This window comes from Hevea brasiliensis, chromosome 15 (genome assembly GCF_030052815.1).
Source record: "Hevea brasiliensis isolate MT/VB/25A 57/8 chromosome 15, ASM3005281v1, whole genome shotgun sequence".
NCBI lineage: Eukaryota > Viridiplantae > Streptophyta > Magnoliopsida > Malpighiales > Euphorbiaceae > Hevea > Hevea brasiliensis.
Window position 1 is genome coordinate 61412496 of NC_079507.1, and position 14843 is coordinate 61427338.

The 14843-nt window shown below is 33.7% G+C and overlaps 1 protein-coding gene across 3 annotated transcripts; it reads left to right on the forward strand.

Annotated features, from left to right (window-relative positions):
• The first annotated feature begins 10000 nt into the window (after positions 1–10000).
• On the forward strand, positions 10001–13892 carry LOC110632330 (pentatricopeptide repeat-containing protein At2g03880, mitochondrial). 3 transcript variants are annotated; one of them, XM_021780527.2, is made up of 3 exons: positions 10001–12248; positions 13107–13287; positions 13388–13892. In XM_021780527.2, exon 1 carries the CDS (start codon positions 10181–10183, stop codon positions 12080–12082), a length of 1902 nt encoding a protein of 633 aa, XP_021636219.2. In that variant the 5' UTR covers positions 10001–10180; the 3' UTR covers positions 12083–12248; positions 13107–13287; positions 13388–13892. The 3 variants fall into 3 exon arrangements, with proteins under 3 accessions (XP_021636219.2, XP_021636217.2, XP_021636220.2); XM_021780525.2 differs by having other exon boundaries at positions 13107–13892; XM_021780528.2 differs by having other exon boundaries at positions 13116–13892.
• The last annotated feature ends 951 nt before the right edge of the window (positions 13893–14843 follow it).

Below are 14843 nucleotides of genomic sequence, written 5' to 3' on the forward strand. Positions count from 1 at the left end.
AGTTTCTCTCTCCTCCCTCTCCCTCTCCCTCCGCGCCGACCACCGCTCCCCCACCCCTCCCCCGACGCCAACTAGCCTCAAGGCCGCCAAAAAACCGCATGAAAGTCTCCTCCACGCGCGCACGCTACTTTGACTTCCTGGGCCGATTTCGACCAATCCGGCCACCAATCGAATCAGATCGGGTCTTGTCCCAAAACACATCTATGCCTCGAGAGCTTTCCATAGATACCAAGAACACAAAATCCATCAAGCGGTTTGTCCAATTTTTGCTCGGGAAGTTTTAGCCCATTTTGACTTTTGAGCTTAATTTCTCAAAAACTGTAAACCCTACCAAAAATCTAGTACCTGAGTACTCCACTCGACGAGAGCTTCCTGGCAATACACATTTCGAATTTTTTTCAACATCGTTTTTCGATGGGTCCCGCAAAACTTCACAGTATTTTTTCGATCATTAAATGAGTTTAGAAATTTTCGTAAAAATTATATACTAACCCCCGTGTTGTGGGCTTCATGTATGTACCTTCAATTCACGAAAATTCAATAGTTGCTCGGCTCTGCAATTTCGGGCCGGGCAGACCGGCTACAAAAAAAGTTTCAAAATTGAATCAAAATTATAGGTTACCCCATCATTTTCAGACGTTCCGGACGCATCCCCAAGGTCAGAATTGGCATAGGTAAACCCGAACCCTACTTTTTCTTAATTATCTAGCGCCTGATTTTGTTTAAAAATCTATAAAACATTCATGGTAGGTTAGAAAAATATAATTCCTTCTGCATTAGCTTAATAATATTGCTAAGGACCGCGGGGCAAAGTTTTAAAATTTTTAGAGTTCATTTATGTAGTTTTTGCAAAAGGGGTAATTGTAGGGACTAAATTGTAATTTTTTAAATTGTAGTTGTTGACTATTTGAATGGGCCTAGGAGGGGCCATGTGATGTGATTGAGATGTGGATGTGTGACTTGTGGATATAGAAATGCATTTTGAGTCCTTTTGCAGATTGGGTAGATCTTAGGTATAGGGGAGACTCTGCCATATTTTCAGCACGACTTAGGGTATATTTGGTCTTTTCTAAATTTTTATTGAGTCAAATATATTAAATAATTACAATGAAATTTGTCAAGTGAGTCAGGACAGCCTTCTTCCTCTACCCAGCCACAGCAATAATCTCGGTTCAAGTTTGTGAATAAAATATTAATTTTAATTATAATTTCAATAATATTATATGTTCAAGCATGTCCATGCATCACTTATAAATATTTATCTATGTAGTTAAATATTAGACACATTTTATAGTACATTCTGAATTGATGAAATGTCATGGATGTTGTTTGTGATGATTTGGAGTCGTGTGCGTATGGTGTGGTATTGGATATGGATAGGATGGGTAGACGCGGCTTGAGAGACACTCGCTGGAACCCGGTTCTTTATGAATAAGTCGAGGTAGGCATGGCTTGAGATGATCTCGCTGGTCCCCGCATTTGGTTTATCAAGCGAAAGTCCGGCTTAAGAGACACTCACTGGCAGAGGTTGGATTAAGAGAGCTGTATAGGAGATCAGCTCTCATATATGTACTGTTTCAACATTATTGCGTGTGTGAGTGCTCCAAATTGCCTTTTTGCTGTTATGATGTGATGTGTATGAAAATTTTGATTGTGTTGCTGTAACACCCTCCCTGTAGCAACTCTGTGCATTCTACTGTTCCGGTGACTGGTGTCGGTCCGAACAGCTAGAACGTCTGGAAGAATATTTAAACTAAAGTGAGGAACCATAATTAACTCAAATATTAATAAGAAAAATTTAGGAAAAATTTTAGAAATAAAATACAACCAAGTTAAATGAGCCGGTGCCCTAGCGATGGGTAACCTAGTGGGAAGTTGCGGTTCTCGCAACTAGGAGCCCTAGACCCAGGGAAAAATTCATAAAATAATTTTTAGGACTCCAGAGAAGGGTCATTGAGGTTCCTATGGCATTAGAATGCTGAGAAAAAACTTAGAAAAATTTTTCAATCGGTACAGACGATTTTGGCTCAATAAGCCAAACGGAGGGCATTTTGGTCATTTCATCTTCAGAGATGATTTTTGACTGACTTGTCTAGTTAAGCAAATAATTATTATGACATAAAATATGAATAAATATTGCTACAAATTAAATTAAAATTGAGTAGAAAACAAAAAAAATGAATTAAATAAGAAATTATGACATCACATGATGTTATTAGTGTGCCTCCACCCAATCACATGGTGACACATGGTTATAACTCACTTAAAATAAGTTAAATGGGCAGAAATGAAAGAAAAAATTAGATTTCTTTTTTCCTTTCTTCTTCCATTTGTAGCCTCCCTTATCCCTTCCACCCAAATCTCCATAAAAGCTCCACCAAAGCTTCATAACTCACCAAATCTTACCCCAAAACCCTAAACACCCTTTACAAAAATTAATCCCCACATCAAGAGCAAGGTTTTGATTATCATAAAGTGAAGAAATTTCAAGGTTTATATAAGCCAATAAAGATACCAAAGAGGTTAGTGCATGTTAATTACTTAATCTTGTTTATTTCTTAAAATTTAGTTTGAATATGAACAAATAATTAAGAAATTAAGATAAATCATGTGTGAAATTGAGAATGGAATTTTGGCCAGCTTTATGGAAGTGGTAGTTGATGGTTTTGATGGATTTAAAATGGCTTAGAAATAGTGTTGATGTGTAGACATAAATTTAAAATGGATTAGTATGCCTAATTGATATGTGTTGTGTGAACCTTGAATTTGAGCTAGGGTTTGAACATAAAAACTTGGATCTTGTTCATGTGTTGGTCAAAGTAAGTTTTAATGGTCAATTAGTGACCATTTGGTTATGTGTAAACAAGAAATGAAGTGGTTTGTGTAGTGGGAATTAAAGTTAGTATGGCTGCCCTTGGTGACCTGCAGGACTGGGCATGAGTCCAGCAGCTTTGGGCAGCAATAACTGGAGTTGTAGAGGTTCAATTGGTACAAGGCCAATTGGACATGAAACTAGACACATAATGGCACAACTTTGGTGGAGAAACCATGCCCATAAAACCAAACCAAGTTAACCTAAAGATTGCCCTAATCCAGGTGACCTGCATTCTGCCTGGGTAAAATGACCAAATAAATAGTGTTTAGTTATTTGGCCATAACTCAGTGTAGAAAGGTCCAATTGACCTAAAATTTTATCAGCAACAAGATGAGATATAGACCTACAACTTTCAAGAGAAACATAACCCAAATTATGACCATAAAATATTCAAAAAGTGACCTGTAATCACTGCTCAAAATACTATAGATTTAGTCAATCCAGAAAATCTGGAAAATTTATAATCCGGCCCATTGTGGTTTTTGGATCATAACTTGAGTTATAAAACTTCAAATAGAGTGATTCAAAAAAAGAAATGTAACTAGACAAAAAAAGGAACAACTTTCATGTTGATCACTTTGCCAAATTCCCACTGTAAAAATGACTAATACAACAGTAAACACAAAGCTTGAAATCTGAAAATTTTGAACAATTAATATTAAGCTTAGAAATGGTATTGGCAACCAATACCAACAATTTTAGAATGCACAATGTGGTATGTTGGGAGTATTAAAACTAATGTACCTATTGTCTATGCAAAAGTCAATATTTTTGTTAACTAATGGAATGAATAGTAATACCTAAACTTAAATTTCAAGAATTGTATAAATTAAGATTGGTTTAGATAGGTTGGCATGCCAATAGGGTTCAGTTAGTAGTACTGCACATGACATTATGCCATTCTGTGATTTCATGGCTTTTAGCCATTCTGACACTATGTTGATACTTGGCCTTGTGCCTAATGTTATTACAGCTTATTAGCTGTTCAGTTGCACACCGAGAGATACATATGCGACCGATGATGTGACGGCCTGAGGTACTTGATACCCAGTGTCAGTTTACCCGTTTATCAAGTATAGGTTACTTGGACAATCAAAAATGAAAGTAAATAAATTTAATGAAATTATGAATATAATAAGTACAAAATAAATAAAATTACCAATAATGATAAAAAAATTGTCTGCATAAGATATCAGGACATGCACTGCATATTTATTTTATGTTATTTCTTTTTATTTTATTATTGGCACTACTAAGCATTATTGCTTAGCGCATTGCTTTTTGCCATACGTAGGTTCTAGAGAGACCGACTGAGAGCCCAGTAGACCACAGACTGTGTGTGACCTTCTGCAGCTCTGCATAGTATCCGTGTCACCTCACCGTCATCAGTGCATTGGTAGGACACTAGGTTTTATTTTGATATTTTGTAATTAACTTTTACTTTCTTATGTACAATTGAAACTCATGTAATGTATTTTGGTATTAATGTAAATAGTGAGAATTGTGTTTATGAATGAAAAAAAATTGAATATTTATGTATAACTTGTATATGAATTTCATATGAAATGAATGAATGAGAATGGGAGTATATATGAGAAATATTGGGATTTTGTTGATGAAATGAAGTTTGAGAGTGATTACAAATTTTGGAAGTACTTTTCACAGGTTTCGAAGAACTGTTTTATCCATTTTTAGCCGGCACTCTGCCAGATTTTCTATAAAATTTGTGGAACCTCAAATAAATTATAATTTCAATAAATGACTTAAATAAATTATATTTCACAAATTGTACTTCATAACTATGAAAAAAATAAATTAGGAAAAATAAAAATGATTGAATTAAATAGGGTGTTCCAGTGCACTGCGTGATATATCTTGCTCGGCTACACTCTAGACGAGTAAGGGGTATCACAGTTGCATTCCACTCCTTATGATGCATTAGCTCTAGGTAGCTATAGAAATTATAGTTAAAATTGGTATCTTACTCTCTGAGTCAAACGCTCACTCCTGTTTACCTTATTTTTCTAGGCTATAGGAAGATTCCTTGTTGTGACTAACCTGCTCCTCTTCTTCGCAGGTCAATTAGTAATATTTAATAGCTTTTGTATAATTTAGCTAAATTCTAAAACTCCGCATGTATTAGGAGTATTTTAATCAATTTGGGTGTCACACATTACCCCTCCGTAAAGAATAACATGATCCCGTAGTATATCTAATAAATTACCGAATTTCGCCTACTGATAACTAATTAAACATACTACAAGAGATTTTAAACTCTTTTCCTTTCAATTTTAAATGGTGGGTCATATTTCTTAATTATTAAAAAATCCTTTAATTGGAATTTATATCAAAATTGAATTATTGATTAATTTAAAATCTCCACAATTTTTGTAAAAATTTCAGCAGAGTGCCGACTGTATTTGAGAAAAAAAAGTTATTCAAAAATCTGTGAAAAACAATTCCAATATATATTTAAAGCCCAAACTCCATTATTCTCAAATAAAGTCAATCTCAATTCAACTCAATTTCACAATTTCAGAGAATTCTAAAAAAAATTTACATACTGCATTTACACATAAAAAAAATAAATGCAAACAAGTTTATATTACAAAGTTTACATTAATCAAAATAACAGTGCAACTTTTAGACAATTGCTCAATGTGTACATATGGATATATAAAATTAATTTATATCAAAAGAAAAATTTACAAAGGGTATCATTAATATACCCGAAAAAAGTCTAACTAATACTTCAGTTTCAGCTCCAAACAGTTTACTCTGCTGCCTTGTCCTTTTCCTTATTTGCGATAGCAAAACACGCTATCGCTGAGTAATAATACTTAGTGGCACACAACTAATTTTAAATTAAAATCAATTATAATAAAAATCAAACAATTCACAACAAAACAAATTTTTTATAATTTATGAAGTAGATTTAGATTTCCAGACTCACCAAGAATCATTTATTTCAAACTAATAATAATCATTTATGTACATTCACATTTTATTAAAGATTCACAATTCAAAAAATAAAAGTGTTGCCAAGAATATACAGTCCAGACCATGACACAAAATTTCATGATCAATGCCGTGTCGTACACTACGACAAAGCAAATCACCTCACTAACCGTTATTAATGAGGGAAGGGCTAACTAGCTAATGAGTACTCATACATTATCATCCTACTAACCGTTATTAATAGGAGACATAATTAATGTCAATCATCCAATCCTGAATAGTCGTTACTATTGGGAAGTTCTGAACGGAATTGTCATGCTAACTATGGTTTACAAATAATTTACAAGGTTTTCTAATCACATAATTACATTTCAAATTCAATAATCACATTCGATTCAGTTTCAAATCCATAAGATATTGGCAACACACAATTCATAATTGCAATGGGGAAATCATAATTGCAAACCATTACCATTTATTCAAAACAATTTACAAAATTAAAATCAATTTAGTTGTGTATAAACCTCTAGTGAGTTGCCTCTTTGCATTGACTCACATTTTTCTTTCCCTCCTTCCCAGTCTCTTTTTCTACTGAAACATACAATTTACAGTGTTTCAATATCATACCTCATAAGTAATCCAATAATTAAATTCATAAACACTTGATTATACTTTTAAATTTGCTTAAAATGGAGTTCTTTGTGTTTGGCATATTGAGGTTACTGTTTATTTCACTATTCAAGTCAAAATATTAACTTTTTCATACTTATTAGGTATGTTAATTATAATTACACCCACATACTACGTTTTGGGTTACAATTGTATTGGCATTGGTTGCCAATTAAATTTCTAAACTTCCTAAGTGAAATTCTAAAATTTTAGTTTTGGATCTCATAGTTCTACTATTCCATTGAATCTTCTACAGTAGAAATTTGGCAAACTTTCATTTATCAAAGTTGTTTCTTATTATCTTAGCTTTAATTCCCTTTTTGAATCACTTCATTTGGAGTTTTGTAGCTCAAGTTATGGCCATTTAACCATAACTGGCCATATTGACTAAAGTCCAGATTTCTGGGCAAATTTTAGGTTCTGGCAGATTTGGTGACCCAACTTTGGTTGGCAATTTGATTTGGTTATGGTCAAAAATTAGGTTTTTTTTTTTCTTCATAAAAGTTGTTATGCTATGTCTAAGCTTTTAATTGATGTAAAAATCAGGTCATTTAGATATTTTTACACTAAGTTATGATCATTTGAATATGTACTGCTCATATGGTCAGTTTTGTCCAGTGGCAGGGTATCTAATCCGGATTTGATCAAATTTTACACTAATTTATGTTTAGTTTTAGGGCAAGGTTTCTGCATAAAAATTGTTATTTTGGGTCTTAATTTTCATCTCCAGTTAGCCTCATACCAATTAGAGCAACAAAATTGTAATTATGCTAATGTGAGTGGACCATTGTCAGGCTATCCTTATTGGGGCAGCATCACATTCAACCCTAAGTCCATCCCATGCATTCACATGCACTCTCAAACACATCAATTAACCACTTTAACCATCAATTTGGTCAGTTGACATCAATTCACCAAAGTCTCTAAAATTTTCCTCAAAACCCTAATGTCAAGAACCCTAATTTATTAATTGCTTCAATTCATGAAATCAAAGTATGCCATTTACAGCTACACAATCAAGCATGAATACACCCTTAAGTCTAATAAATTCCATCAAACCCTAATCATTCACATGCTGGCCGAAATCCCTAGGTCCCATACATTTCATTTTTTTGTTTAAATTTCAACAATTCTCATTCAAATTAAATGCCCAATATGAATTTAAAGAGAAAAATGGAAAGATTTCACTAACCTTAATGATGCCTTTCACAATCTCCACTTTCCTTAAATTTTCTCCCAATTTCTTTCTTCAATTCTTCTCTTCTAGGGTAAATTTAAGTGTTTTCTATGATTTTTGGGTAGGGTTTATGGTGGCAATTCAAGGTTTTAGAAACTTGAATTATTTGTTAATGGAGGAAGCGAGATAATGAGAGAGAAAGGAAAGAGAGACCCTACGACTAAAGGAAGAAGAAAATGAGAATTTATTATTATTTCTTTATTTATCTCTTATATACATAATTATCCCATACTTTAAAAATTTAGAAATTAAAATTATTAATTGTATCATGCTTAAGTAAGCATGATGATGTCATAAAATTTTATTCAAAATTTTCTTTTCTTTTCTTCTTCTTCACCTCTTCATGTTTTTAATTATTTTTCATAAATTTAATTTCTTACATTTTAATAGAAACTTAGGTCAAGAGTCACCTCTAAGAGTGAATTGACCAAATTGCTCATTACTGGTCTGATATGATTTTCCAATAACATTGTATTGCTTCCGAAACATTTATCTAATTATTTGAGTTTGTTCTCAATTCTTTTTTTTAATTTTCACAATTCCCCTAGCTTCGCAATTATTCATAGGCCTGGGGTGTCACAGGGTCTTACTCGAAAATAGGGCAGCGATTAATCTAGTAGTCATTTCTCGGTACGTTCACCCATCGTTGTGACCTGCTCATTTAATTCTTTATGTCTTATTTTTTTTTATTTCTATTTTTTCTTCACATGATTTCTATTCATTTTTGTTTATAGCTTTTCTAGGTGACTTAAATATGGTTCTACGCCTCTTGACTGTCCGGACCGGCACTAGTCACCGGAACAATGAAATTTATAGGACTAATGAACATAGGGGTGTTATATTGGGATTGTAATATAATATTATATTGAATTTGTAAGCATTTTAAATGCATGTATGTGGGTGTGTGATTGGACTGAATGAACGAGCTGAACTTCTATTTAATTTTATGTCATTATGAATATGTGGAAGGTGAGCTGAGCTCTCCAAATTATAAAATATTGTGTTTACAGTTCGGACAAGTAAAAAACTTCCCGTTGTATAGTCCATGTTATGGCTGGGCTCTGTCCGGTTGAATTCTTGAAATTGGACTTAAAATGGGCCTTAGGATTGGGTTAAAGAATATTTAAGCTTACTACGGGTCTCGGGAGCTTTAGGCTGGCTTAGGTCCTAGTGCCGGTCCGGCTCATAGATTGGGTCGTGACATTATGTTTTGTTGAAATTTTATTAACAAATAAAGTCATCTAAAATTTGTTTAATGAAGATATTAATAATTAATACAAATTTAATAATTAATTAAATAATTTAAAAAATTAAAATGATATTATTAAAAAAATAAAAAAATTTTGAATTCGCATGTAAACTTAGAAAATAAAAAATCACAATAGAATAAAATAATCATAGCACTGTACAACAGTAACTTACACCTTATTGTAAATAAAATTTTTTAAAACAATTTTATGACAATAATGATAGTTAAATTTTAAATATTTTAAAGTTATTATAATCGAAACGAGAAAAATAATTTTGATATATATAAAATGTATTTTACAATAGTTTTTTTTTTTTTTTTTTTTTCAAGCAACATTTTAGTTAAAACCTGCCAATTTCTTATTGGACCAAAAATTCATACCCAAGTTGTCAATATTATCAGTCTCCACATTAGGGCTATGTTTGGGAATTTTAGAACGGAGGAAAGAAAATAAAAAAGAGAAAATAAGAAGGAGAAATAAAAATAATGTAAAAATTATTTTTTTCTTTCTTTATTTAGATATTAAAGAAAAAAATAAAGAGATAAAATAATTTTTTAAATAATAAAATATTTATTTTATTTTTTTATTTAAAATTAAAATAAATAATTATAAAAATAAAAAATAATTTTATTTATTTATTTTTAAAATAAAAAATAAATAGTGATACTTATTTATTATTTTTATTCTTATTTTTCATCCTTCAATTTTTTCTTATTTTCAAATTTTTTTTTTTTATAATTCTTTTTATCCATTTATTTTTCTCCAATTCAAACATAATATACAGGTAGAAAACTAATATCATTAGCTTTGAGATTTGGTAAAGAAAAGACAAGCAAATAAGACAAAAAAGATCTATTACTGTTCTTCGATTGATCTCTTTCCGATGTATATGTGCATCGAAAATCATATTTAAAGTGAAATGAAAATATGATTTTCCCAAACGCAATTACCTAATAATAATATTCAAATTAAATTTTTAATAATCCTTTTAAATTAATCACTACAGTTTAAGCTTTGAACCAAATTGGCTCTTATGGAATCAGTTAGGCAATATCATATAATTTCTCATTTATATACGTATTAATGCAAGTAAAAAAAAAAATAAAAGGTCAAATTAACATGAAGGTTTCGGAAGAAAGTTGCCGCAGTTAAGCTTTAAGCCATGAAGAAAGGTTTTGCAAGGGAAAAACTATGCGTAAATCAACCGGCTTCGCTATCAAATCCTTTTTCTTTCTCTCCTATCATACGTCGTCCTGCATTTTGCCCATCCCATCTTCGTCCTTACTTCATGAATTCACCCAGTTTTGCTATCAACGAAACCTGCCTAGGGCCATGGAAGCCATGGACGCAATGCATAAACATGGAATTTGGGCTGACTCTATCACCTATTCTGAGCTCATCAAGTGCTGCTGGGCCCGCGGTGCCGTTGAACAGGGAAAACGCGTCCATAAGCACCTTTTCTCTAGTGGACACCAGCCTAAAACTTTTCTCATCAATGTTTTAATGAGTATGTATGTTAAATTTAATATGTTAGATGATGCACGGGCGTTGTTCGACCAAATGCCTGAAAGAAATTTTGTGTCTTGGACCACGATGATATCAGCTTACGCTAATGCTAAGCTCAACGACAAGGCCTTGGAGTTTCTGATTTCGATGCTTAGGGAAGGTGTGAAGCCAAATATGTTCACCTATTCTTCCGTTTTGAGGGCATGCGACGGATTGGCTAATCTTAGGCAGCTCCATGCTAATATAATAAAGAGTGGGTTAGAGTCTGATATCTACGTTAGGAGTGCTCTTATTGATATATATTCGAAATGGGACCAGTCAGAGAATGCGTTGCGCGTTTTCAATGAGATGGCGACAGAAGATTTGGTTGTTTGGAACTCTATTATTGCTGGGTTTGCTCAAAACAGTGATGGCGATGAAGCTTTAAATCTTTTCAAGAGAATGAAGCGAGCTGGTTTTCTAGCTGATCAAGCAACGCTGACGAGTGTCTTGAGAGCCTGTACTGGGTTAGCGCTGTTAGAATTGGGGAGACAAGTTCATGTTCATGTCTTCAAGTATGATCAAGATTTGATCCTAAATAATGCTCTTTTGGATATGTATTGCAAGTGTGGCAGTCTGGAAGATGCCAACACTGTTTTCACTCGGATGATGGTGAAGGATGTAATCTCTTGGAGTACCATGATTGCAGGGTTGGCGCAAAATGGTTACAGCAGGGAGGCATTGAGGTTGTTTGAGTCCATGAAAGCTTCAGGGACAAAACCAAACCACATTACCATTCTGGGAGTGCTATTTGCTTGCAGCCATGCTGGGCTTCTAGAAGCTGGCTGGTACTATTTCCGATCTATGAAGAAGCTTTTTGGGGTCGATCCAGGAAGGGAACACTACAGTTGCATGATTGATCTTCTTGGAAGAGCAGGGAAACTTAATGATGCAGTGGAGTTGATAAATGAAATAGAATGTGGACCAGATGCTGTGACATGGAGAACTTTGCTTGGTGCATGCAGGGTGCACCGGAATGTGGATCTGGCTGTATACGCTGCCAAACAAATTCTAAGGCTGTATCCTCAAGATGCAGGAACCTACATACTGTTGTCTAATATTTATGCAAATACTCAAAGGTGGGATGATGTTACACAAATTAGGAGGACCATGAATGACATGGGAATTAGGAAAGAACCAGGATGTAGCTGGGTTGAAGTGAATAAGCAGATTCATGCATTCATTTTAGGAGACAATTCACATCCTCAACTCGATGAGATCAACCAACAGCTGAACCAGTTGATTCATAAGCTTAAGGGACTGGGTTATGTTCCAGACACAAATTTTGTCTTGCAAGATCTTGAAGGGGAAGAGCAAAGAGAACACTCCCTGCAATACCACAGTGAGAAACTCGCACTTGTATTTGGTTTGATGAGTTTGCCCAAAGAGCAAACTATTAGGATCAGAAAAAACCTCAGGATATGTGGAGACTGTCATCTCTTTGCTAAACTTGTAGCAAAGATGGAGCATCATATTATTGTGATCAGAGATCCCATCAGATACCATCATTTTCGAGATGGGGTTTGTTCTTGTGGAGATTATTGGTAACAAAAGATCAAGCATTGTTAGTTTTTGCTGCCTGCGCCACTGAGCATCTAGAAGATGGATGGGAAGTGGGGAAGATAGAAGGTCAACATTGCAATTCACATCTAAGAAACAATGAGCAGCTCAACAAAATTATTTGCCAAGAGGATTATCAGTCCACTGAAGACAGGTGTGATAGTTTGACAACCCATGATGCTGCTAGACGTGTAACTTATATGTACTGATCTGAATATTGGGCATGGCCTTGAACCTCAGTAATAGTAATTTATTGAGATTTCAATAAAGCCCAATCAGATGTAGTACAATTGTCAATTTGTCAAAATTTTCATACACAAGACACAAGGACCGCGTAAATTGTTTTGCAATGAATTAATCATAAAGATAAGAAATGATATTTTGAAATTTGGAAGTGAAATGACATGCAGATGAATTAAGTGCATTGTGCAGCATTCCTTAGAAAAAGAAAAAGAAAAGGATACACTGTTCAGTACCAAGATCAAATAGCACAAATCCATATCCTGAACCAGTTCTACTTATATTCGAGTTGCCTACTTATTGATACATCACCAGCACATATTGCAATCTGAATCGAAATTTTACAAGAACAGAAACTTCCATAACATGTGGCCTTGAAGATGGAGTAACAATCAGTGCTATCTTATAGTTCATCTTTAGCGCTCGCATTGCTTGCTTGCTCAAGATTAGAGGCATCAATTTTAATTATTGTCTCATAGATATCAATGCCTTTCAGATAATCAGCTTGGTTTAGGAACTGCAAGAAGGTAGAACATGTTGGTTACACTACACAGCCACTGAATGCATATCTATATCTATCTAAATTTGAAGTAGGTTAATACTTATTGTCAAGTGTTCATCATATTTTTCAAGTGGCATTTTTTATGGAGAGAGATTCTCCACCTTTCTATGTTCTAAGCACTATTTTCGTAGCTTCCTCTCAGCATCATGCCTTTCCAGTTTTAATTTTGTTTGCTTTTTTTGCTCTGTCTCCCTCATTACTCTGCTTCAGTTTCAGCAGGACCTATTCTCTCCTTTAGTAATCTTTAAGCCCTTTAGCTGTCTGAGTCATCAAAGCACATATCAATGAGCTGCTTCAAGGAGATGTGGCATTTCTCGAGTGTAAGAAGAATGATCCAACCCCAAATAAATGCCTTGATGGACTAGGAAGTCACTTGCTACATCCTTGGCTTGTAAGCAATCTAATATTTTTGCATTATTTTTTCCTTTTAAATTATGCAGATGATTTTGTATTATTAGTTGTTACAATTTTTAATTATATGTACTTCATAGAATATGGCATCAATTCTAAGATACATAAATAGACTGCATGAGGTGATATCAAAGTTGGCAAATCTCTTGCCTGCAAGTGTCAACAATGAAAGTGAAAAAGCCTCAGAGCCCTTCACAATCCTGCACATTGAAGTTATTGGAAATGGATGTTCATGTCTGAATTTGATACCAAAACATCATCTGATGAAGATGGAACATGTGCCATTACGTAATTCCAAATATATGATGATATGTTGGGGATGCTATATGTGCAAGCCGGGTAACAGCTGTACCTTAATGATTCCTCCTTTAAATCCTGTTCTCATTTAGTTATTTCTTTGCTCGAAGCTTGAGTTTGCATAATGAGAATATCTCTGCTAGAAGCTTGAGTTTGCCTAATGAATTATAAGAATATGCTCTGTTGGATAAAACTTGTTGTCATCAATACTAAGGTTGATAGCACACCATTCTGTTTTAACTCTGACATGAACATTGAAAATCATTTAACTAGCTTCTCCTTTGAATCTTTTGTTGGATTGTGAAGTTTATTTTTTTTTCCTTTTTGCTTTTTGGGTTCTGCTCAGATGTTCAAACTATGGTTAGATTGAGATTCTGATCAATAAGTTTAACCAGTTTTTTTATTTGTGCATGTGAGACCTTTTTTGCTTTGGGGGGACTTAACATTCATTTTGTTTTATCTTCTTTTTCCCTCATTCCTCTGCTTTAGTTTCAATGGTTTCTCTTATCTTCCTTAGTAATCCCTTATAAACCCTCCCACCCCTTTAGCTGCACTGTGTTACAATTTGTGTTTTGATTATCAGGAACTTTTGAAATCCTATGTTATAGTATGTAGCAGCTATAAGATGGGAAATATTTACAAAGATTTGCTTAAAAATTTTATGTATGTCATATATTTGACGAAAAACTAAGCACCATTAGAAATGGAGGTGTTATGATAGCACCATTAGAAATGGAGATATTATGATAGCACCATTAGAAATGGAGATGTTATGATAGCACCATTAGAAATGGAGATATTATGATAGTATCACTCTTGGCAATCTCACCTTCATTTACATCGCCTCCAGGACCAGGTAACAGTAGACGCAATTATATCTCTTCAAAATTGATCGTAGCATATTTGTCATGCTCTCTGCTCATTCTAGAATGCAAAGTATTGTGTGAGGCATTATGATAATATCAAAGTTAATAGATTAACACTTTATTTTTTTTTTCATTTTCTTAAAAATTTTAAAGTACAAAATATAATATAAAGAAAACCTGCTGAAAGTGAAAATTGGATGGCATTTGCATTGCCTGGTTATGTTCACAAGCCTGCATTGATTGGAATTGTTCATAAGCAGATATTCTAATCACACTTTGTTAAGAACTCACCAAAGTAGTCATCTTTTTCTGCTTGCCTCACAATGGCCAGCCGTTTCCATATAACGCATGTCAGGTGTGGTTGAGACAGAAA